The 23057-nt window shown below is 42.7% G+C and overlaps 1 protein-coding gene across 10 annotated transcripts in view; it reads left to right on the forward strand.

The window, feature by feature from the left end:
- The window catches only part of ARVCF (ARVCF delta catenin family member), a 201410-nt gene that overhangs the window by 160839 nt on the left and 17514 nt on the right, over positions 1 to 23057 (forward strand). For all 10 annotated transcript variants that reach the window (XM_042828541.1, XM_042828542.1, XM_042828545.1 and 7 more), the window contains 3 exons: positions 7271 to 7388; positions 8710 to 8881; positions 14763 to 14834. In XM_042828541.1, the coding sequence (XP_042684475.1) occupies positions 7271 to 7388; positions 8710 to 8881; positions 14763 to 14834 (362 nt within the window). The remainder of the gene's footprint in view (positions 1 to 7270; positions 7389 to 8709; positions 8882 to 14762; positions 14835 to 23057) is intronic.

Genomic DNA, 23057 nt, shown 5'->3' on the forward strand with positions numbered 1-23057 from the left:
TATATATATATGTATAAATATTTTATTTTATTTTATTTTTTTAAATTCTCAGGAATTGTGAACAGAAACTGGGTTTGGATTTCTGTGCTTCCATGTTGTTTGATGTTTACTAATAGATGCCCAAGAGGTGAAGAATGCATTTGGTGCAAGCTGCTTTGTAATTGTGATCCGTTTAATTCTTTACTCAAACTTGTCTTTGTTGGGTGGGGAACAAGAATCCCCCAACACTGCATTCTGCTCTCCCTGAACTCACCTCCCAGTGCCATCAGTCAGGGCCCAATGTGATCCAGCTGGGTTGTGTCAAGGCAGGTTTTGCTTGGTCCAGAGTTGCCTCCCCAGGCCTCTGCATGGTCCTGGGGCAAAAAGGATATGTCAGTGCCAGATCTTATGGCCTCCTTTCTTAATGGTTAATGGCTTTTCTGTGAGGAGGAGTGCTGGGGAATTACGGCTTTCCAAGTGAACCACCTCCAAGCACTGTCTGTGTAAATCCCGCTGGCGTGATGCAGATGTGGTGGCAGCTGCAGCAGCTGTGCCCTGCGTGCATGCAGCTCTTCTGGGGCTGCCTTGGCCCTCCAGGGTCAGCAGTGGAAGGCAGCCTAGTGCAAATCTCGGCCCGAAGCACAGCCCGGTTCTGAGCAGCAGTGAGCTGGGGGATGCCTTGTGCCGGGCCACTCTTCCCTGGTACCTGGAGGCCTTCTTGGGACCTGGCACAGCCTCCCCACCAGAGGGATGGGACAGATGCTGCCGTGTCTCTGCCTGCCTCCCGTGCCTGTTGTGCTGGTGTCTGTCACACGTGGGTGCTGCCTCTGGACGCCTGCTGGAGCTCACGGGGCTGTTAGTGTTCAGAACACTGTAGGCACTGTAGAACTGGGATTTCAGCAAAAGAATAGTTCCTGAAGAGATTAAAAAAAAAAAAAAAGAACAAAAATTTGTCCATGGATCTTCATTTTTCAACACAGAAGAGGAGAAGCTTATCTGCCCAACACAGACTGGAAAAAAACAACTCAAATTCCAAACCCACACCTCTCGGTACAGAGGAGCAAGCGAAGGCGGTTTCTTAATTAGCTTACTGATACTGTGCAGGATCACAGCATATGGCTGTCCTGGGGCTTATATGCTGAGCAGAGCCTTTAATTCGTGCTAGTAAAGAGCTGTTAGGGTTCCTCCTGACAGTTCCTGATGTTTAGCTTGTAATATAAATAAATTATGCATAGATTTTAGCAGCAGAGACATAACCTACTTACATGCAACCTTAATGCTTTACAATAAAATCTGAAGTATAAATTCAGGGTTGTGCACTTGCTTGTTGCCTTCTGTCATTCCTTAGGAATGAGTGTAGGTCCCTTCCCCCTGGGCTGCCAATGGAGGAAACCTACAGGAATGTCTGTTGCTGTGGTGGGATAAAGAGATGGGAACAAAGCTTGCTGCAGTCAGTGCAGAGGCCACAGTTTGCTTTGGAAGGCATGCAAGCTGTGATCCTTCATTAGATACATACTGTCTCATTTTTGTATTTTTGAGAGTCTTTAAACGTTGCAGTAAGCAGTATGATAAAGCAAGAGGAACCATTCTTCCAAGCAGAGTCTGGAATAATTTGAAGCCTAAGTAGCTGCTGAGTATTGTGGAATTCTCCTGTAGTGCATTTCTGTGCGGTTTTGCATTACAGGAGAGCGAGTGAAGGCCCTCCAAGGAGGTCATGCTGGAGGTAAGCAGTCAGCAGCTTTTAACTAAAATGCCATTACATGATAGCTTGGATGTAGAAAGCCACAAATAACAGAAGATAGGCTAACATCTGTATCTTGTTCATCTGTATTGCTGGTGACTGAGCCCTTGCTTATTGCGAGAGCATCTTAGAAACAACTCTGATGTGATTCTGGGTCATGACAGCTTGCCTTAGACCTGTTAATCCACACAGATGTTCACTTGGACAACAGCTCTTGCTTGTGAAGTCAGTTTTCAAGTGTGGCTTTTATAGACATGTGGGCAGTTGAACAAAGCTAGTCTCTTTATTCAAGTAGTTGGAAGGGGTTTAAATGCAAGGCAGGGAGAGTTGCTGCACTGACTTGGGTCTGGCTGGTGAGTAGCTATTTAAATAGAGTATAAATATCCAGTGAGATCACCTGCCCAGATCTGATGCACGGCTGCTCCTACCAGCATCACCGTCAGACCCCCCCCATCTTTTCCTTCCGCTCGTTTTGTTTGGACTTTGTCCTCCTCTTTCTTTACTGTGTGCTTTGCTTGATGTCTGATTCAGCTGTCTGCTGCCAAGCTCCATTGTGTTGTATTGGTCAGCAGTGAGGCCTGGATTAAGCTATCTTTATGTCACAGGCAGCTTCTTGCTTTTTCTCTCTTATTTTCAGCACAATGAACTTAATACCAATTAAACTTTTTGGTATTTCATGTGAACTGAAGTATGGAATTTATTGTATTTCTGCATGAAATGATGGAATGGTTTTAAACGGCTCTATTCTCCCTTTGGGACACCCAGTAACTCGAAATGCGCTGGATGTAGTGTATGTTTGCTGCAGCTGTTACTAATCGATCTCTTCTGGCTGACATCCAAATAAAAAATTCTTACTAGTGAAGCAAAGCGTGAGTGTGGAAAGGTGTTCTTAAAGCAAGGGTTTGGGCTGCCAGAGTAGGAGGACATGACAAGTAAAATATTTAAATGAGACGTGTGAAAACCTGATGTTCTTTTACCAGCTGAAGTAGAGATGTCATGCCTGGTTGAGCCAGCTGAAGTGAGGTTGGTACTGGGGCCTTAGCAAGGTGTGTGCTGTGCCAGCTCAGCCCTGGGGCAGTGCTGCTCCTTAACCTGCTGGTTTGCACCCTGGGGCTGTGATTGTGGATGTCTTCACCTCCTGCAACAGTGCTGAGGTGGGCAGTGGAGCCAGCGTTACTTCTTGGCTTAGCAGTAGAAAAATCACTATTAAAAGATTGTTTACAGTTGTAAAAAGTAAGATTAATTTGGGCTGAGGCCCTGTAGTGTGTGCAGAGAGGCTGTTGAAGTGCTTATCGCCGACCCAGCTGCAGATTGTCTGCGTTTCTGTGCTTCTAGTAGCTTTCTGAATTCTAAATTTCTAAATTTTAGCTTTCGATTTATGTAAAAGACAAAAGTCCCTGTGGCTCTCAACCTGTTGTCTTTGTCCCCAGCTGGGTTTCTAAACAAAGTGCTTTTTACTCCTGCTGATCTGCGGTGTGATGGTAAGCATTAGTCGTGCTGTAACCTTTGGCTTTCAGCTCCGTCTGCAGCGCAGCGAGACAGCCAGCCTCAGCACTGCCGTCAGGAGTATGGCTTTAAATGCTCAGAGAAAAAAAGTCTCTCCTGTGTTTGTATGTTGAGGTTTCTCTTTGTCGTGTTTTGCTTTTGGAAAACAGAAACTCAGAGCTAGCTTCTGGGCTTTTAGAGAGCAGAGCGGGACAGAGCTTCGTGATTCGCGCCAAAATCCTGCAAATGAAGCACCTTGTATTTGGTTACTCCTGTATCTTTTCTTGTGAGGATAATTTTGGTGCACGGCACTGATAGTAGCAGTGGTTCACCTATCCTGGAGGTGAACACCAGCTCTGTTCTGCAGATGTAACTGCTACATTTGGACTTGTATATCATTAAGAAGACTATTTGGTGTTAATGGTAACCTTACCTAAAGTGTGAACAGGTTTCTCACACGTTTCCCACTATTTTCTGTACTCTTTAATACTGACTAGTCTGATGTGTTTCTCTGCTGGAAGATATTTGCTTTCATTTAACATTTACTTAGGAGTCTTCTGTTTTGTTTTCCCAGGGAAAGCATATATTTAATCATCTTTGCACATCCTCTCTCCCCAGTCCTGCCTACAGGCCAGGCTGCAAGAATTTGAGGAGGAATTGTCATGTAAAGGTTTTCAAATCTCTGGCTGAGGTGTTCTGTCCTGCAGTTGCTTTCCATCCTGCACCCTTAGAGTAACGCAGGCAGTAATTTCATGTCGGGTTCCTAGAATTGCTCTTTTGAGTCCATTGTATTTATGGCAAACACACTGGGAAGCTTTCTGTCACCCTTTGCAGTGTGATGGGAGAAAGAGGCTGTTCTTGTTTTTAAAATGGCTTTCTCATTTGGTGGACTTGTGGAATGTATTCAAAAGCAGGTCTTGGGGAAAGCGGGCTTCTCTGGGTGAACTCACCAGAGGTGAATGTTCCCCCCGGAACATTGAGGGGCTTCCTTTCAAGGGCCAAAAGAGACCATCAGACAATCTGTTCTGAGTCCTTTATCTGGGTGCTTCCTCTGTACTGTGAGGGATGCTGCATGCAGGGTTCTGCCCTCCAGCTCTGGCTGTGGCAGGAGCCATGCAGTCAGCATGCCGGCGCTCTCAGGCCTTTCCTGCACAGCTCGTGCTCAGCCCAGCACCGCTGGCTTTTGAATGTTGTTCTGCATCGTGGATCCAACACCAGCAGCTCTTCTCCAGGGACTGCCAGGTGACAGCTTATCAGAGCCCACCTTTCCTTGGCACTTACGGGCATACCTGTGTGTGTCTGAAGTGCAGCTGCTCCCCTGGGAGCTCTCGCTGTGCACACTCAGAGCAGCAGCAGTGCATGCTGTGGAGGCAGAGCTGTTCTCTGTGGGCTCAGCCTCCCTGGAGCCTCTGTTGCCCCGACTGCAGTGGAGGTGAAGGATGCGAGCTGAGCTCTCCAGTGTGTCTGGGTTACAGTGACAGACAGGGAAAGGGATTCTGTTGTTAGGTAAATCCCAAGGAGGTCTAGCAAAGAGAGTGTCGGGCACTTGCAGAGCAGATGGTTCTGCATGAGATACTCATAGGAATATGTTTTGTAAAGTGAGTTATGACATTACTACTGTAAAGTTTGATGCCTGTGCAGTTTGTACAGAATATTAATTAACTATTGATTTGACCTTGCAGAATTCTCACGCTTATTTATGTTTGATAAAGGTGGAACTGTTTGTTGGTTGGTTTTTTTTTTAAAGGTATTAATTTTCAGTAAGTTTTTCTATAGGTGAAGATAGAGCAAGAGAGATCAACAAGCTGCACTTACTGATGCCCTTTAAAAGATGATTTTCTGTTATAGATACTCACTTTACTATTAATCCTATAACTGATGAAGAAATAAGACAAGCAGTGTACAAGACCCTGTAATGCTTTTGATAACCAAAGCAGTAAAACAAATTGTTATTTACAAGTGCAGTGGCACAAATGAACCATAGAAAGTTTCATGAATGAGCCACGGGGGCAAGAAAGGCGTTCAGGAATATTTTCTGAAAGATCTGAGTTATTTATTTTGCAACGTCTGCAGGCATTCCTCATGTATTTTAGCTTGCTATTTCTAAGAATTAATGAGGGAATAGGAAATGTAATGCAGAGCTGGATGGACCATTTTTAGTGCATTTCTGTTACTCTCAAGTGCAGTAAGTAACGTTCTGCTTCTGATAAATGTGCTTATAGGTGGAGCATCTGTCGTTTATTAGTATGGTACCAGAAAGGTATCACTGAGAATTTGAATTCTACTTTCAATTTGATAAAGGCAGTGTATAACAATGCACATTTAGGCTTTTAATACTAAGGAGTACAGCTGGAGATGAAGAAACAGCACATGTTCTCTCTTCTAAATATCCTATGGAATCCTACTTGAATAGCTGCTACTGTGCCCTGTGTCAGCCATTGCTGGAGGTGAGACTGTGCAGGATGCTGAGGAAAGGACTCGTTTATCTGTAGTTTCTTATGTCTTTTTAATTACAAGTGTATGCACTGTAACAGCAGCTAGCTCATGTTGAGTGTCTTTGGGCTTTGAGAGGTCTCTGAGAAAATGTTTTTTCTGCAGTCATGCAATTAGCATGGCAGCCTGTCTGGGTGCTGAGAGTACAGACTATGACGGAGCTGTTAATTACTTTGAGGTTGGCAGTCCCTGCAGTCAGTGAGAAAGAAAAATTGGCCGTGCTGTCCTGGTAGCAGAAGTTAATGGCTGTATTCTGAGCTTTCAAAAGGTGACCTTATGTGAGTCTGTGGAATTCAAAGACCCTGAAAGCTGAAGTGTTAACTGTGCTGTTGAAATGAGAGTGTTTCAGGTGGGAGAAAACTTACATGTAGGCTTGTTGATGGATGCACTTGAGAATTGTATTGTCACTTCGTTCCCTCCCAAAAATTGGGTCATGATAGATTGATCATACGAGGGCTGCTCCAAAAGTAATGCCTCCTGTTTCATTATGCTGGCAATGACATCAGAGGCAGCTGCTGGTGGCATGGCAGCAGAGGTTGAAGCTTCCCACCAACATCCCGCTATGTTTGGTTGCTGTGTGACAGATGGCAGCAGGGCGGCACTCTGACAGAATGGCATCTGACATGGGAGTGTGTGTGGAGCACAGGTGTGTCACTGGGTGCTCCATGTGGAAAGAACTGCACCTATTGGCATTCATTGATGCTTGCTGAATGGTGATGGAGGCCAAGCAGTGGCTGTGAGCTCAGTGAGGGTGGTGACAGCTGGGGGTGGTGACTGTGTGTTGCAGCTGAGCATTTTCTCTATTAAGTTGTGTTATCTGCACTATCTGTTGTAATTTCCATGGAATTGAATAGGAGGCATTACTTTTGGAGTGACCCTGCAAAGTTAAATATAGTCTAGTTTTTTGTATGCCTGTTTTCAATTCTTTTTCATGAAATCAAAAAGTATTTTTCAGTTTCTGTGGCCAAGAGTACTCTGCTGCTGAGCTGTCTTCAGCTTCAGAGCAAGTAGCTTTGCAGACCACTTCATGCTGAGACCTGCTATGCTGAGGATTAGCATTTTCTGGCAGTAACACTTGTTTTGTGCTCGTGCTGAAAATCGGCGCCAGCCTGCAGAAAACTTGTACAAGTGGTGTCTGCTGTAATGCATGAAAAGAGTAATTTTAGATCGTGTGACCTGAAGTTTTCTTCACTGGTGGATGAACCGACCTTGAAAGAAATTGTAAAGTTGATTCTGTTAGGTGGAATGCATTTATGTACAACATATGTAAACCATAATGAGTTACGTATGTAAACTATAATAAGTTTGCCTGTGCAGCAGTCATGCATCAGGTACTGTAAATAGAAAATAGCTTTCATTTCTTTAAATGCTTTTCCACTTTGTGCTGGGAGAATCAAGACCTTACAAACCAGGAGAATTTAGTTCAATTTCCTTCAAGTTAACAAAGAGGCTTACCCCCAAATTGTTGATCCGAGCTAATGATTGTTAATGATTGCAATGTAAATTGACACACCTTCAGCCTTGTGGTTGAAGGCCAGTGGGCTAAAATTTCTTTTAAATCTCTTTTGTTAGGAATGTAAGTTCAGATGGAGCAGAAGCACGCAGAAGACTAAGAGAGTGTGATGGCTTGGTGGATGCCCTCCTTCATGCCCTACAGTCTGCAGTTGGCAAGAAAGATACAGACAATAAGGTGAGCTTGAGTATTAAAATGTGAATGGTGTTTCTGTTACTTTAGTCTCAAGTGTTACACTTGATCTGACTTCTGTTTTGCTGGTTTTAGAATGGGATTGTGCTTGCTTCTTGAAACACAGTAATTGTCTTCCTCTCATCTCTGTCATGATACCCATGATAGTACTGACAGAGGATCAGCATTGCTGCTGCATTACCTTGTGTGGCTGTTGAGGTGAGCAAAGGCAAGTGGCTGAAATGGGTGAGGAGAGCAGTACTTTCTTATCCTGATGGTATTAATGCTGTTCTGCATTACTTAATCAACTTTCCTCAGTGCAGTCTCTCCAAATCTGAACTGAGTCCTGTTGTATTGTGCTTTGCACAACATCAGCAAGGGGATTAGTTCTCATTTTAAAGAGTTTTTTCAATGCCAGCTTAAAATGATGTAGTGCCAAGATGTTAAGATATGTCTTTAGTCCTGCAGTGCTTTTTGTGGCTTTTTTTCTTTTGTAGGTACAAATGTCGATTCATCTGCTTTTATCATCACTTCATCATGTAGTGCTTAAAATAATGTTTAAAAGCATGAGGAATATCTTCAGTTTAACCCTTTATGAAGGAGCAGAGTGTTGCTTTTTAACACCAAAAACTTCATTCCTTATTTTATCATTTCTTTTTTTCCTACCATGTGATAGTGTGCACAAAGGAATTCTAAAGCCCTGTCACTTAATCAGGTATTTTGGAAGTGGATTTTGTAACCACCTGGTGGCTTCCATTGCAACCTACAGAGCGTTGTTCGTGTCAAAACTGACCGTGTTGTATGTTATGAATCAGCTGTTACTGCAGAGCAATGTGTGTTCTCATTGAACTCCTCACACAGCCTTCATTTTGACTCAGATGAGACTTAATAGATAGAGTCTCTTGGGGATTGTAGAGATTGGAAGAGTGAGAGACGATTTAAAATAAGAACTTTAAATGATGGTTTTCTGCTGTGTGTTTGATCTTCTGGTGACTTTGTATTCTTTATGCGTGATCAGATGGTTTTCTTGATTAGAGAATTTTCGTGTTGAATGGGTACTATTTATGAAGTGTTAACTTTTGAAGAAAAAAAATGGTTTTGAGCAGATAAAAATGCGAAATTAGTTTTGGGGTTTTTTTTGGTTTTTTTTGTTTTTTTACTGAATTTGCTTAATATACCATTCTTCCATTCTTTTCCTGGGGTGGCTGGCCTTTTTTTTTTTTTTTTTCTTTTTTAACTTCTCCAAACTTTCCACTGTGGTGTAATACAACAGTTTGCAGATAGAAGGATACAATACTTATTTCTAATGTAAATTTTTTTGTTGCAGTCCGTGGAGAATTGTGTGTGCATCATGCGGAACCTTTCCTATCATGTCCACAAGGAGGTCCCTGGAGCTGATAAATATCAAGAACTTGATGCTGGTCAGACTGCAGGCACAGGAGGCTCTCAGAAAAAGAAGAAAGACGATGCTGGTTGTTTTGGTGGAAAGAAAGCTAAAGGTATGTCTCACAGAGAACCGAAAACTGGAAGTGTACTTGGGGTAAATTGTGCTGTTCAGTTCTGCTCTTGCAAGCCGTTTCGTAATGCTAGAGTGATGCAGTTTGCAGAGGTACGTGTTGTAGTGTTGTGGCACGCAGTCATCTCCCTTGCTGTGTTACTGCTCAGTGTTTGGGATCTTTGTCCACAACTGCTGCGCTTCTGTTTGGCTTTAAATAGGAGTGATGCATGCTGTTGTAATATGCTGCTGCGAGATAATGGTGGCTGTGCTCTCCTATCCTTTTCTTGGCTGTGTTCTTGCATCTGTCAGATCTACGCTTACTCTTGCTTGGCTGCAGAGCATGTGCTGCTGTCTCTGGAAGCCAGGCCAGCACGCATCCATCTCCATGCATGGGAGTCCTGTCTGTGTTCCATGCCTTCAGTCTCCCACGTGAAAACAAACTGAAGGGCTGTCCTCTCACCTGCAACCAGGAGATAGAACCTCCCAATTCTGTCACTCAGTAATTTAAGTTGCAGACACGATCTTGTTGCTTTTAATTGTCAGTCACTTTCAGACCTGTTCTTTCCTCTGGGGCATGAAAGTTGCAAATGATTTTCATTTCAAGCAAAGATTAACAGTCTCAGTAACCCTGCTTCCATCTTCCTCTTAAAAAGAGACAGCGCAATGCATTTGGGTACAAAAGAAACTTGTGTTTTCTTTGGTGTTCTGAGAAATGACTATTGTAGGCTGAATTCAGAGGTAATGAACTCATGTTCCTGTCTGGCCTCCGTTCTCCACATTGGTGCGCACTCGCATCCTGGCTTACTGTTCATGGCCAGGATCTGAGGAAGGTTTTGGTGCTGAAGGGAATACGTGAAATTGTTTGAACTTGAGGGACTGTGTTCTGTACAGGGGGCTTCCTTTGATGTGACCTGTACATGTTATTAAAACGTTTTGTGTTTCCATATGTGTTAAAGTCACCACAGAGTGAAGGCATGTTCCTAGAGCAGTCTGTCACCAGAGTTGAGTCTGTGCTCAAAGAAAAACCACAAACAAAACAAAAAATTAATTGCTGGGGACCTTGTAATGGCTGGGGGGAAACAAAAGGCAGTATAACCTGCCCAGCCTGCCTGTTCTCATCGTGAATGACTCAAACTTCACTGTGACATCCTTCAGAAACCTGGAGTGCACATTGACTCGAGCCTCTTTCCTGCCTCTTGTCTCCCGTGTTGTTTGGCCACTTGAGAGCAGCAGTCGGTGGGAAGGTTTTGACGTGTCACAGTGTGTGCGTTGTGGAGGAGGAGCTGTCGTCATCCTGCGATGGCTGTGAAGGCAGAGCGCTCTCGGCTGGCCGTCCTTTGCCGTGTGTCTGCCTGCTGCCTGCGCGGCCCGGTTCTGCGCTGGTACGCCTGGGCAGCTCCTGTCCGTCAGCCACAAAGCCTGACTGGGTCCTTTTGGATTAATTGCTCTCAAAACCACGTGGCACAAGGACGAGCCCACAGACTGCAGCAAGCGGTGCTGGTGGTGCTCAGGGACAGCTTGGGCTTGGCCATGTGTGTAAATGTGCCTTCAAAGTCAGAAATAGAAAATCCCTTTTCCCACTGTTAAATTGATGTGAATACCTAGGCTGAAACTGTCTTAATTGTGTCGGCCGAGGGCTGGAAAATAGGTCGCTTCAATTCCCTCCCTCTTTTGCTCACTTAATCTTGCAGCGTTTCCATATTTGCTTTAATTCAGCTCATGATCATCGATCATAGCATTTCAAACCCATCTGTGAGGGGCTGGCAGCCTCCCGTCCCCGCGGAGCTCTGAGCCCTTTCCATGGAATGAGGAGGGGCGGGGGAAGGAAGACCTGCAGGGAAAGATTTTTCTCAGCAGGAACAAAAGAAAGAGAGTGGAATATCCGATTCTTTTTGTTTGTCTGTTTGTTTTGGTGAGTTTGTTCTTGTTTTGTTTTTAATCAATGAAAGTTGATAATTTTCTTGTAAGCCTCAGGTTTTAACCTATTTTGTAAAATTCTGCCTCTTTGTGACTGTTCCTTTATGTTTTCTTCCTTCCTGTAAATTCTTGTTTTTCTTTTGCTGCTTTTCTGGTAATTAGAGGAGTGGTTCAATCAAGGTGAGTCTCTGCAATACTTTCTTTCCATCATCACCATAATCTACATTGTTCAGCTTCTACATGCAAGGCAAAGAGCTGAGATTAAGGTCTTGTTCATTCACCTTCTCTGCTCCTCCATGCTCTGCTTCCTCCTGTTCATTTCAGCAGGCATGGAAATCTGCTGTGTAATTGAGAGAGCATTTTCAGTTTGTTCTTCTCACGCTAAAAGCAGAAATGGCACATTTTTATTCAGTCCTGGCATAATTGATTTGCAACCAGCCTAACAATCCCTTTTAGGGAGGGCACAGGTAAGTGTGCAAGTTGCCTTGCTAAGTCTATCATGTCAAAGTTTAGTTTTGCTAACTCACCTGGGTAGCAATAAGTGTAAAGACTCAGCAGCTTGGAATTGTACTCATAAAGGTCGTTTTGTCAGCTTGGGAATGCGGCCCAGCCTTCTGCATCTTTGTTACTGACATTCAGGCTAGCTAGATTGAAGATACCTGCAGTAAGCTGCTGGGGAGCTGCACCCTTCAGCTTCTCATCCCAGCACAGCAGGTGGAATTGCCATTGGAAATGTACGACTGAGGCTAAAGTTTACCTCCCTTACTCCTCAGCTGGGAGTTCGGTTTGCTGTGCAGTATCCTGGAGATTTCCACTGACACTGAGGGGTAAAGACTGGCTCTTTGTCAGTTTGTGACACTTGCTTCAGCTCACTGTGTTCAAAGAGTTGAGTCAAAATTAAACTGTTGAAAAAATTGCTCTACGGAACAGACTGTGCTTGTGAGCATTTTGGGGGATGCTGCTCACAGACTGTGACTGGAGGCCTCTGGGGGGGACCTGCAGAGGGGCAGAGCGCAGCCCTGGCCTTGCATCACCCGCTGAACTGGGCGGCGATGGAGCATATGAACAAAACTTAGGAGCACAGCACTGGCTGTTCTGGTGTGTCATGAAGAATCTCTGCACTATTTTTTTTTTTTTTCTTAACTCGAAGTGTTTGGGAATTAATCTTTCAGCAAGAGTGGTCTAGCTGTGAATAGCTGTATCGATTATCCAAGGAAACAAAATGATATTTGAGGAAGATGATAAACAGCACTATTGGTTAATAACACTGGGTTATATCTCACAGTCCTTATTAAGCTTCTGACAGTGAGGATGCCAAAGGTCATGTTTTAGTTGTTTTTTACATAAAAGTAGTGGGGGGAGAGGGAAAGAATTTTAATCCTACTGTTTCAGAGACTGTAAATTGCTTCTTGTACAATCAAGTCTCATGTCAGGCTGTTTTCCCAAAGCAGATTGCTGTGCCAATTCCTTCAGCCAGGTCTCATAAAACAGACCTGTCAGCAGGCACATTCAAAGCTGTCTGTCTCTTGGCCAAGTCTGGAGCTGTGCTTTTGATCCAGCAGCATAATCTTTTCTCTCCTGTTCTTAGAGCTGTAAAACTTGGGGAGGAAGGAGATGTATAGAAGGGAAAAAATTGAGATGTCCAAACCACGTGCCTTAAACTGCTAGCATGATCTTTTAAACATCCCTGTGTGCTAACAATGCTGGCAGGCTTGAGTGATATTCAGAGCTGCAGTGGCTGTCAGTGAAGCTGCTTTCTCATGATGTCATTCAGGCTAGGTGAGGCTGAGAGGTCTGTAATTGATAGGCTCTTGAAATTGCTGAATGCTGTCACCTTGTTAGGAAATCCAAATCAATACTGTGGGTCTCTTGGAAATCAGATGGGAACAGGAGCAGCTGCACCATGTTTGCCTTCCGGATGGATTTCTTTTGGAGTCATTTTACAGCTTAGTCCTCGTGTTCCTCATCCGCTCCCTATAGGAAAGCCCCAGATAATGGAGGTGCTTTGGGAATTTCTGAACCTGGCCCTTGCTGAATTGGATTAAACAAGCAGTTGGTAAAGCAGAGATCCCATTGGTCAGAGCTCTGTCTCCTGAATTTCTTCCAGTAGTAAACTGCTGGCAGCTTCTGTTCTAAAGAGACGTGGTTTTGTCTGAGGGCTGGTTTAGTTCCTCTGAGAGACAAACCAGTAAAGGCTTCCTAAAAGGTGAGCAGTACATTCGGTGTGGTCCAGAAATTGAGACTACCACTGAAGATGAGAGAATGCACAGTGGAAAAATGGCTTAGTAAACAGCTGCTTCTGCACTACCAGCTGAAAAGATGCAGCAGCCTACACTGCTCTCCTGGACAATGTCTTTAACTGGTGGCACCAGGCTGGAGGGATCCTGCTTCTTACTGAGCCATGTCAGTTCTGCAGGGCTAATAGAATCTCCTGTCTTTACATAGAGAACTTCTGAAATAAGTGGTTGTGTTGAGTGAAGTCTGGCTCTTGCTGCAATTATTCATAGGTTTTTTAAATTAGCTAATGCCAGAGACATGAAATTGGGGATGTGTGAAAGGAGTTAGTCATGCTTGTAGTTACAGTGGAGTCCCATTTCTTGGTCTGTCCCAAGTTTGTAATATTTCCTAAACAATGACTAATGTCCTCTTCAGTCCCTCTGCTTGGACAGTCTGCAAAGGTTTGCAAGCACTAACAGTGTTCAGCTGTCATTATGAAATGTAGTGTCCTTTACTGTTCATTTTTTCTTTCTGGTATTTAGTTCACCAAGCAACATGCTTCAAGTTCTTTCATGGAACAGAAACTAGATGGAGGTCTGCAGAGTTACAGCTGCGTCCTGTCCTTCCCTTTAGGAAAGGTGCCTTTCAGAGCACTGGCATGCTGTATGGTCCCATGATTTTTTGGCAGTTCAGAAAGATGGGCTTTGGGGCTTTGCCATACTTTAATCAAATGGCTTCAGATGAACAGAACTTGCAGATGTGTGTTTGGTTTTGTACAGCACTGAAAGTTGGCTGATATTCTGTGCTGAAGATTCAAAATTAAAAAAATTAAAAAAAAAGTAGTATTTACAAAGAAACAGTGGGGATGTAATGCTATCCTGAGGGCTCTTTTCTTTTCTCTTCCTGGTGTTTCTAAATGTTCTTATTGGTATTCAAAAGCACTGTTTCTCTTCTGTACTGCACACGTTTATTTTTCATCAAGAAGATAGAATGGCTCATGGGATTCATCTTCCTGCTATGACAGGACAGGGATTGGCCTCTCCTGTTCTCTGACCTGTTCCAGTCCAGAGCCAGACCAGTCTCCATGTTATATTTTTCAGTATTTTCTGCCTGTTTGCTGTTAAGCATCCTGACTTGGGCAGCTTTCAGCTCTTCCTGCAGACCTCCCTGAGCAGTCTGGTAGGGTCTGTGTTCAAGAGCAGCTGAACTGAGTGCGAATTCATCGCATCATTCTCTGTTGCAATTTCTTCTGCTGTTCTTGAGGGAGAGGGACTAGATAACAAGATTTTCCCCCTGAAGTAATTAGGGAAGGCTGAACTGTGTAGTGCTGCCCTCCCAAGCTATGTAGATTCCTGCACTTCCTTCAGAATCTCGTATCTCTGTTCCAGGACTCCCAGTGGCAATGCTTGGTTATCCCATAGGGTTTGGGTGTGCTTACCCAAGCCGGAATGTCTGCGGTGGAGGAAGAGAAAATTAACACTTCTCTCCCCAGCTGCATACGTTAAATTGAATCCATAGCCTAAAAGTGAAGTCAAGGTGCTGTTCCACTTTTCTGTGTAGAACTGTTTAAGTTAAAGTTTATGTAATGTATGTTTAGAATTCTCTTAGCAAAAGTATGAAATTGTTTCCCTCGTTTGCTAATAAATAGCTAAAATTGCACTTCCTTGATTGGTCTTCACCATCTGTTGTCCTCTTTTTTTTTTTTTTCTTTTTTTCTTTTTTTTTCTTTTTTTTTCTTTTTTGCACAGGAAAGAAGAATGGAGATTTGGACAGGAATTTTGATACACTTGATTTGCCCAAGCGGTCTGAGACAGCAAAAGGTAATGCTAATGTCTGTGCTTTTGGAAGTAACAAGTAGCATGTGAGTTGGAGGCTCTTAGAGGGATTTGAGACATGAATCAATCATATTGATCTTTATTTTGTATTTGTTTAATTGAAATAATAGATTTGTCAGTGCTGGTTTTTATCTAGTAATGCTAGATACAAGCAGCTTTTGTATTAAACTTGTAGAGGCCTGCCTGAGCTAAGGATTACCAAAAATCAAGGAAGAAGTAACACTAAATCCAAGGGCTGTGAATGAATTGCTGTATTTTGAATTCTAAAGATTGCTTAAAATCTGCTGGTTTCTAATAGGTATATTTTTCATTACGCCCATAATACAGCATGGTACTGGAAAGTAGAGAATTCTTTTCGTAGCTCAGCCCGTAAGTTTATTGTGAGATTTCCATTTCAGGAGAGGTTCAGGTTGGGAATTACGGAAAGGTTCTTCAGAGGATGGTCAGGCCCAGCACAGGGTTCCCAGGGCAGTGGGCACAGCCCTGAGCTGCCAGAGCTGGGGGAGCACTGGGGCTGTCAGACGTTGGGTTTGCTGTCTGGGCTCTGACCCCTGTGGGTCCCTCCCAGCTCAGGGTGTTCTGTGAGTAGGGTTTGGTGATTGTGCCTCGCTGAAGTGTTGAGTGCATGCTGGCTTCCTTTACAACTCCAACTGTGAATTCCCTCACTGAACTGAGTGTAAGGAAATACGAGAAAGCATGAAGTGCACTAACCACTAATCTTTTCCCATTCCTGGAATATCTGTGTTTCTTCAGTTTTTCAGCATTGTGCTTCAGGTTCCAGCAGTTCTCCTTCAGTCTGTACATCCATCCTGAATATGCTGTCTTTAGTTGAATGCTATGAGATTGTTTGGGTCTTCTCATACTTCTTATAGCATTGGAAAGCGTTTTGAAACTTGTACAAGTTTTTGTTAGAAGTGTGTGCAGTATCACTGCAGATACAACTACAGTCGTAGCAACTGCTGTGCTGCCACACTGTTCACCTGGCCTGGCAGAAGAGCTCTCCTGCAGCACCCTCACCTTCGTGATCTGTAAATAGCAAGAACTGAATGTTCTTCAGAGTGTAAAACTGAAATTGCAGGCACCCTTTACGCTGGTTGCAGTTTCTAGGCTGTTATCCAAACTGTGGTTTTCACTTGGTGCATTATTGCACAAGACAGTAATGCGCCCTCTAGAAGGTGCAATACCATCCTGTACAGAAAGCTGCTGGTCAGACCTCATAACCAGCTTTCACTTTCATGGCATCAGTTCAGGACTGGGCACTGACATTGCAGAGCAAGGAGACTTTGCAAGGATGTTTAAAAAAAATTTTTTAAAAAAAAGGCAAAATATAGCAAGGGCTTCAACTCTAACATTCCAATCATACTTAGAAAAGAATGAGGGTGCCAGTAAAGTTTAGGAAAAAAAAAAAAGATCCAGATTTTCTACAAAGAAATGTATTTTGCATAGCTTTCTTTAAGATTAAACTCTTTGATATGCCTTTTTCTAATGGTAGAGGTGAGGCATATTTAATGGGAGCTACATCTGTCTGAGCTTACACAGCTCATTATATTCGGTATCTAGAAGTCATGCACTTGAATAGATAATTTTTGACAATTCTGAGATGCTCTCGTTTAAATGGAATAGATTATAATCTGATGACATCTCTCACTACATTGATTGATTCCATGGTGTTTTTTAAGAAGCCGTTGGTGTGGGATCTGCACGTTTGTGTATTCCAAGGGGTGGGGGAATGCAAGGACACTTTTTTGTGCCCTTTTTTTTTAATCAGTAGTTTCCTTTAGGACGTTTAGTTAAAGTGAGAGTTCCTGAATATTAAAGGTCATAAAAAGATCTCTAGGACTTTGAGTTGTTCAGTGAGACGAATAAAATTGCAGTCTTAAAACCCTTAAGAGCCTAGGTCAGATCTGTGCCATAGAGGATAATTGGCTCTGATGAGATCCGCTCTCAGCTGAGGCAGATCCTTGTAACTGAGACTGGAAAGCCATGCAAATTTTAATGATCAAAGGCACTCTGTTTGAGTGACACAGTTAAGTGCTATTTCAAAAATCAACAATTATAGATTAATCTCTTTCATGTATTATTAAAGTCATATTAAAGTGACTTTTCAACTAGAATCTTTCTAGGCAAGTGAAACTGTGGTAGTAGGTTTTTTTTCCATGCAGTGCAGCAGCTGAACATGGGAGTAGCCGACTAAATGTTGGGATGCAGTGTTGCAAGTTTCATGCAGTCCTGAGTCATCATCAGTGGTGCTTTCCTTCCTTGTTGGGCTTAAGAGTGGCTTTGGAGAAGCACCAACATGATTTCTTTCTGAAATAATCTTAGACGTGATCACTGAGCTTAATTGATACTCTGCTTATCAACTAGCTCAGTCTCGATAGAAAGTATCATCTTTGAAAATTTTCTTTACTCTCAGAATTACAAAAACTGTCATGGAAACCAAGCCGAACGGCGATGCTGTCACATAACTGAATGTGAAAAAGCAGAAACTTCAGTAGCTTCTAGTTGGAGAGGAATGGGGAGGGTGTGTCGGTGTCTGTTTCGGTGGCTGAGGCTTTTTCAGTCTCTGTTCAAAATGGCTTGTGAGCACGTTCACATCCTGAACGGAACAAAGGCAGTGTGGGGTTGTTACCTGGTTGAAATTCCAGCAATTTTTCTCCCATTATTTGTTTTCTTTGGAGAGTAAGGGATGAATAAAAGGAGATTTTTTTTTTTCAAATGGATGCTCTGAAGTCTTCTTTTCTTCTCATTGCTCTAGTTGTTTTGTTTTGTATTTATGAACACTGGATTTTGCTGCAACATAGCATTTGAGCAGCCCTGAAACCATTTCTGTGCCTTTATAATTTCACGTGCTAGGCATTCTGCTGGGGAATGCTTCCAGTTCAGGGTTATCATCTGTAGCAAACTGGATGATGTCAGATGAGAGATCTTGCAGTGCTTTCAGAAGCTGTCTCATCTGATATTGAAAAACAAAGATATGTGTACATGCTCTGGCAGCATCCAGAGTACTGCTGTCCTCGTGAGGAAGGACTGTGGAAGAGAAGCATCATGATTCCACTTTGTTGAAAGGAGCATATTTTCAACAGGGAGAAAGGATAACTTTTGGGGAAATGATAAGAGCTTGCAGAGGGCCGTATGAGAAGGAAACAGCACTAAGAAGAAATTATGAATGCTGTCATTGGGACCTCACTATATTTAGCACTTTCAGAAATTCCTTCTTCTGTGAGAAGCAGCAGCCTTGCTGAAATCCCTTTCCCCGTATAAAGTAGGTCGCTGACGGTGGTGTTGGCTCTCTCCTCTGCAGCCTGTTTTTCTGCACTACCTTGGTGTGAATGTTGATGTGCACATTAAATATGTAGCATAGTACAATTCCTTGGCTTTGTTAGCAGCATCCTTATTTCTGAGCAAGAGCAGCGACAGGAGGCCCGTGCAGTAGGAGAAGGACAAGGATTAATCATACCTGTGCAGTGGAAAGCAGTGCCTCAAATGGCAGATTAAGAGATAAGAATCAGCATTGGTGTGTGTCAGCCCTCTGAAGGTGTTGGCAAGGTTGTAATGTTTAATCTTCCTGATAGGAAGGTGCTGGATTGTTCATCTCTGTTCATCGGTGCTACAATGGGAAAGAGAAAGTCCAGAAGGGCAAAACTGCTTTTCGTGTGTAATTGGTCAGTTATTCCTAATTAAGTCCAAGGCTGGTATTTGGGTTAGACAAATCCCTTGACTTCTTGTGTATGCATGCAGACATCTAATGGCATAAAAGAGGATACTCTAAGATGCTTTGAGTGTTGAACTTCAGCTCTGGTTTCATTTCATCTCATTCAGGAGTTGAAAATTTTCAGCCGTGAGGATGGATGTTCAGGTACATTTTCAGCCAGTGGGCAAACTAACTCGTTCTCTCCTTTAAATCAGTTTCTATATTGTTCATTAATTTTTCCTTTCCATTTTGATTATTTCAACTCACTTGCATTTTGGGGATGTAAACAGAGGAGAGAGGTGAATTTCTTCTTTCTCTGTTATCTCAAATACTCAGTCACTTTTCATGTAGCCCAATGCAGATGATAGATTTCCTGTTCCAGAAGGTGAGCGTTTAAATTCACTTATAAATCTTTGTGTTACTGCTCCAGGAAATGAGACTTCCTGGCACTGTCAGCATAATGACTTTAACTTAGTAGATTACAAAAACGCTAGCAATTTGTCTTCAACTAAAGGCAACACTGTAGTGGGAGAGTGACTTCACTGAAGCTTTTGACTTCACGTTTGTAATTAAGATTAGCTCCTGTTTTCGGTTTCACTGCCATTTTTATTTGTTTTCTTTAAAACTTTACAAGTTGACTCCAGCACTTCAGTCATTAATTGTGATTGTCAGAATTGAGTGAGTAGGATTGATGGATAAACGGCACCATCCACACCCCTGCTGTGTGTGCTAGTGGAGAGCAAGGGACTGAGAACATCTCTGTGGGAGCAGGTAATGTGCTCTTGTATTAATATGTTTTTAAGTATTTCATGCACGGTGTTGAGAATTCCTATCAGAATTATTAGTATCTCTTATACCTGTCCTATACTTGGGGGTTGGACTCGATGATCTCTGGAGGTCCCTTCCAACCCCTACAATTCTGTGATTCTACAATTCTGTGATACTGAGTGTTCTTCTTGGTCCCATGTGTTCTTTCATAATTTGCAAAGCAGTTGAAAGAACTCTCATCTGTCTTCTAAGTCTTTGAGTCAGAGAACAGTTATCTTGGATAGGAAAATTTCCATACATGACCTGCCCTTCCCAACCCTTCATCATCCTTCTAAATGAGGAGAAACTGACTCAGCTAGAGAGTACGTGGTTATTCTGGAAATAAGGGATGAACACACAGAACTATCCCTGTTCTTTATCCTTCATTATTATTGAATGTTCAGACTTCCACAGTATGTGCAGGGGCAAAAAGCTAGCAGTCAGAGACAAGATTCTTCCTTTCCATCTTTAGTCCTTTAGGACTATAAAATTACTCTTACAGTCAGTTTCCAGATCTTTCTTGCCTAAGGCTGACATTCAGGATTATAGATCTATTATAATAACTAGCTGTATCTTCAAAAGACAAGAATCTCAGATGGTAAATTCTCTTTCTGTCTGTTGCAAATTTGTGGCCAAGTTATAAAGGCACTGAATGTGAGACTTACCATGCATGTGTCCCAACATCTTCAACTAGAACACTTTATGTACTTGCGTAATAAAATAACCTGCAAAAAACTAAACAGCAGGAACTCCACTGAAGCAGATAGTAATGATGGCAGCTACTGAGGAGGTAGAGTTGTTTGGGGTTTCAGCGAAAGACAGAGCTGGAAGCAAGAAAGTCTCATTTTCACATTGCAGTTACTGACTTGCTGAGTGGCCTTAGGCAAGTTAATTGCCTTCATATGCCAAGGCTGCAGTGAGCTCATTCACAAAGACTCGCTACTTCCACCCCTTCAGTGGGATAATGACTGGTGTTTTTGCTGCTGCTGTGATAACCAATGCAGAATATACACGATATGCTTGTAAAAACAGCAACTTCTGCCAAAGTATTGGGTATCACAACTGTTAATAGCACTGCAGCAATAAAAAAATCATACAAAAACAACTTCTGTTCAAGGTGTGTGGCAGTGTTTTACCCCATTGGGATATTGTGTGAATGGAATGAGGATTTTATGGTGCAGAGAGTACTTTCAAAATGCACAACACTACAAACGGCTTAGTATTCTTGCTATACTCGTTAGGATAGGCAGTAGCAGATACAGCTGCTTTAAACCAGTTTTGGGTCACCCAAGGAAGGCAGAGGTCATAATCCTGCAATAAAGGAATCGCTTACTGTCTCTGACTCTTACTGCTCTCCAAGTAGAGATGCTTCCCTTGTGGCTGCCAGTCCTCTCATGAGTTACGTGAGGGGCAGAACCTGGGTCCAGCTGTTCTGGTGCAGCTGAATTGCTTCCACCTGTGCTCCCAGGGCTGGCCCTGCCCCTTTACCTGGTGCTCCATCACTGGTTTGGCTGTGACTCAACCATTCCCATACAGTGTGCTATACTTACTGTGTATTTGTATGAAGGAGTTCAGCCACGTTATATGTGATGCTCAATGAAGATAGAAGTACACAGAAACCAGTATGTAACTTTATGCCTCGGCAAGTTTTATAGCCCAGCTACAGCGTTCACTTTAGCTATGGCAGTTCAAAGCAATTCAAAGTTAACAGGATCTCATCTCTTGAACCAGTGATGGGACTTGCATGTGCCTTTATACTTGGTTACCATTTCTGATGCTCCAGTAGTTAATATTGCAAAGTGCTAGTTTTCAGTCAATTTTTTTGTGCTCACAGCCTTTCCTGTACTGTTGGTCCGTTTCTGACAATCATTAATATTCTCCTCACAACCCTCCTTTTTGTGCATGTGTTTCTGTGTGTCTCATTTAACATTTCTATTCTACAAGCAATTCTAATTCTAAATTCTGAAACGGAATGTCTGTTATAACAGAGCACAGCTCATTATGCAGATGCTGCTCAAGGACTGTTTATAAAATGAAAACACGCCGTGAAAATATGCCAGGGTTAAAAGCAGAAGTTGGTGAGGAAGTGCTTATCCCGAATGACTGGAACTGTTTTGATTTGGGATTCAGTCACTTCAGTGGAAAAACTCCATCTGTCTGTCCATCCCAAATTATTGTGTCAGATTTGTGCCATATCACTTTTTCAGCTTTACTTAAGGAACAACAACGAAAGCAGACTTTTTCTCCCTTCTGGCATAAGTGTAGAAGATGAATGTAAGATGTTATACTGTGAAGCAGGATGCAAGTCAGGTTATCCTGATTGGCTATCCAGTCTTATTATGAAAAGTAAGAAAGAGGAATTCAGCTTTTGTCAGAACTTAGAAATGAGATTTTATGTCAAAATCATTCACAAAACCTTGTTGCACAAAGTTAAGTTGTTTCTGGTGTCCATCAAAAGTACCATAGCAAAGTTCTGCTGACGAAGCTACTTGACAAGTTAAAAGAACAGCAGGAAGTTTCAGAATAGCTGAGGCAGAAAAATTGTATAATGTGGATTTAAATCCCTTGCCAGACTTCCAGAAATAGTGCGTAAGTAAAAGGAGGTCATTGCAGCTCCGTGTCAGTGTTGTGAAGGCAGTACTGTAAGGAGTAACAGCCATGTGAATGGCTTTCTTAGAGGACTGTGTGACTCAGACGCTTTCTAAACTCAATGTTAGACTGATACCTCTCAAATCTTACTTAAAGATCTGTCTTGGATGGTCTGGCCATTTAATGTAGCACTCCAGCACACAAAATGCAGAGTTAAGCATTGGGACGGGTTGGCAGAGAGGCTTTGAGAGGGGCTCTGCCACTGGCAGGTCTCAGGACCCGGCTGGACGAAGTTGGAAATAACTTGAACCAGATCGAGTGCTGAGCCCACGTAGAGCAAGAGGCTGCCATGGGGACCTCCAGCACTCTCACCCTAATTGCTCTCTGTGACTCTTTTTGTGACTGATGATAATGACAGACGAAAAACATGCATGCAAAGAAACAGCAGAATTTTCTTTTTATTAGGGACAGGGGTTTTTGGTTTTTTGCAAAATGTGTTCATCCAGGACAGCTAGCCAGGCATCTCAGCTGGGAAGAGTCATCTGCCCAACAAAAATGAAATATTTAAGTAATTCTGAACTAACTGCAGATTGAGGTACTAGACATCCAGCAAGGCCCTTCTAGAATTGTAGAATGGATTCCTTATAATGCAGCTGATATAGGAGAAATACATGAAGTGTCCATTATTACTCCTCCTGTACTTGAACAGTATTTATTAGAGTTAATGGAGAGCATTAATTATGGAGTTAATCTCAAGATTAAAATAAACTAGAATGTTGTGCACTCTGTTGTGCATTCTAAATTGCAGAAATTACTGGTGCTGAAGCTGCAGATGTGTTTTGGAGAAAGGCAAATAAAGAAACTCAAAAAGTTAAAAAATCTCTTTTCTCAACATTAATTTCCAGCACGTTTACCTACACAGCTGCTGCAGTCATGTTATCTGACTCATTACTTTATAAACCACTTAGAGATCTTGAATGTGAGAGCTGTGCTACAAAACCATATTTATTTCCATAACCCCGAGTGCTGTGTGCAGGCTTAAAAGCTCTCCCATCTCCACTCTGACAGGGGAATGATGTGACTTAATGTGCCAAATACATCTAGCTGAGGAATGAAGAAAA

Source organism: Centrocercus urophasianus, unplaced genomic scaffold, assembly GCF_019232065.1.
Source record: "Centrocercus urophasianus isolate 14NV4802_14NV808 unplaced genomic scaffold, USGS_Curo_1.0 seq_30, whole genome shotgun sequence".
NCBI classification, from domain to species: Eukaryota; Metazoa; Chordata; class Aves; order Galliformes; family Phasianidae; genus Centrocercus; species Centrocercus urophasianus.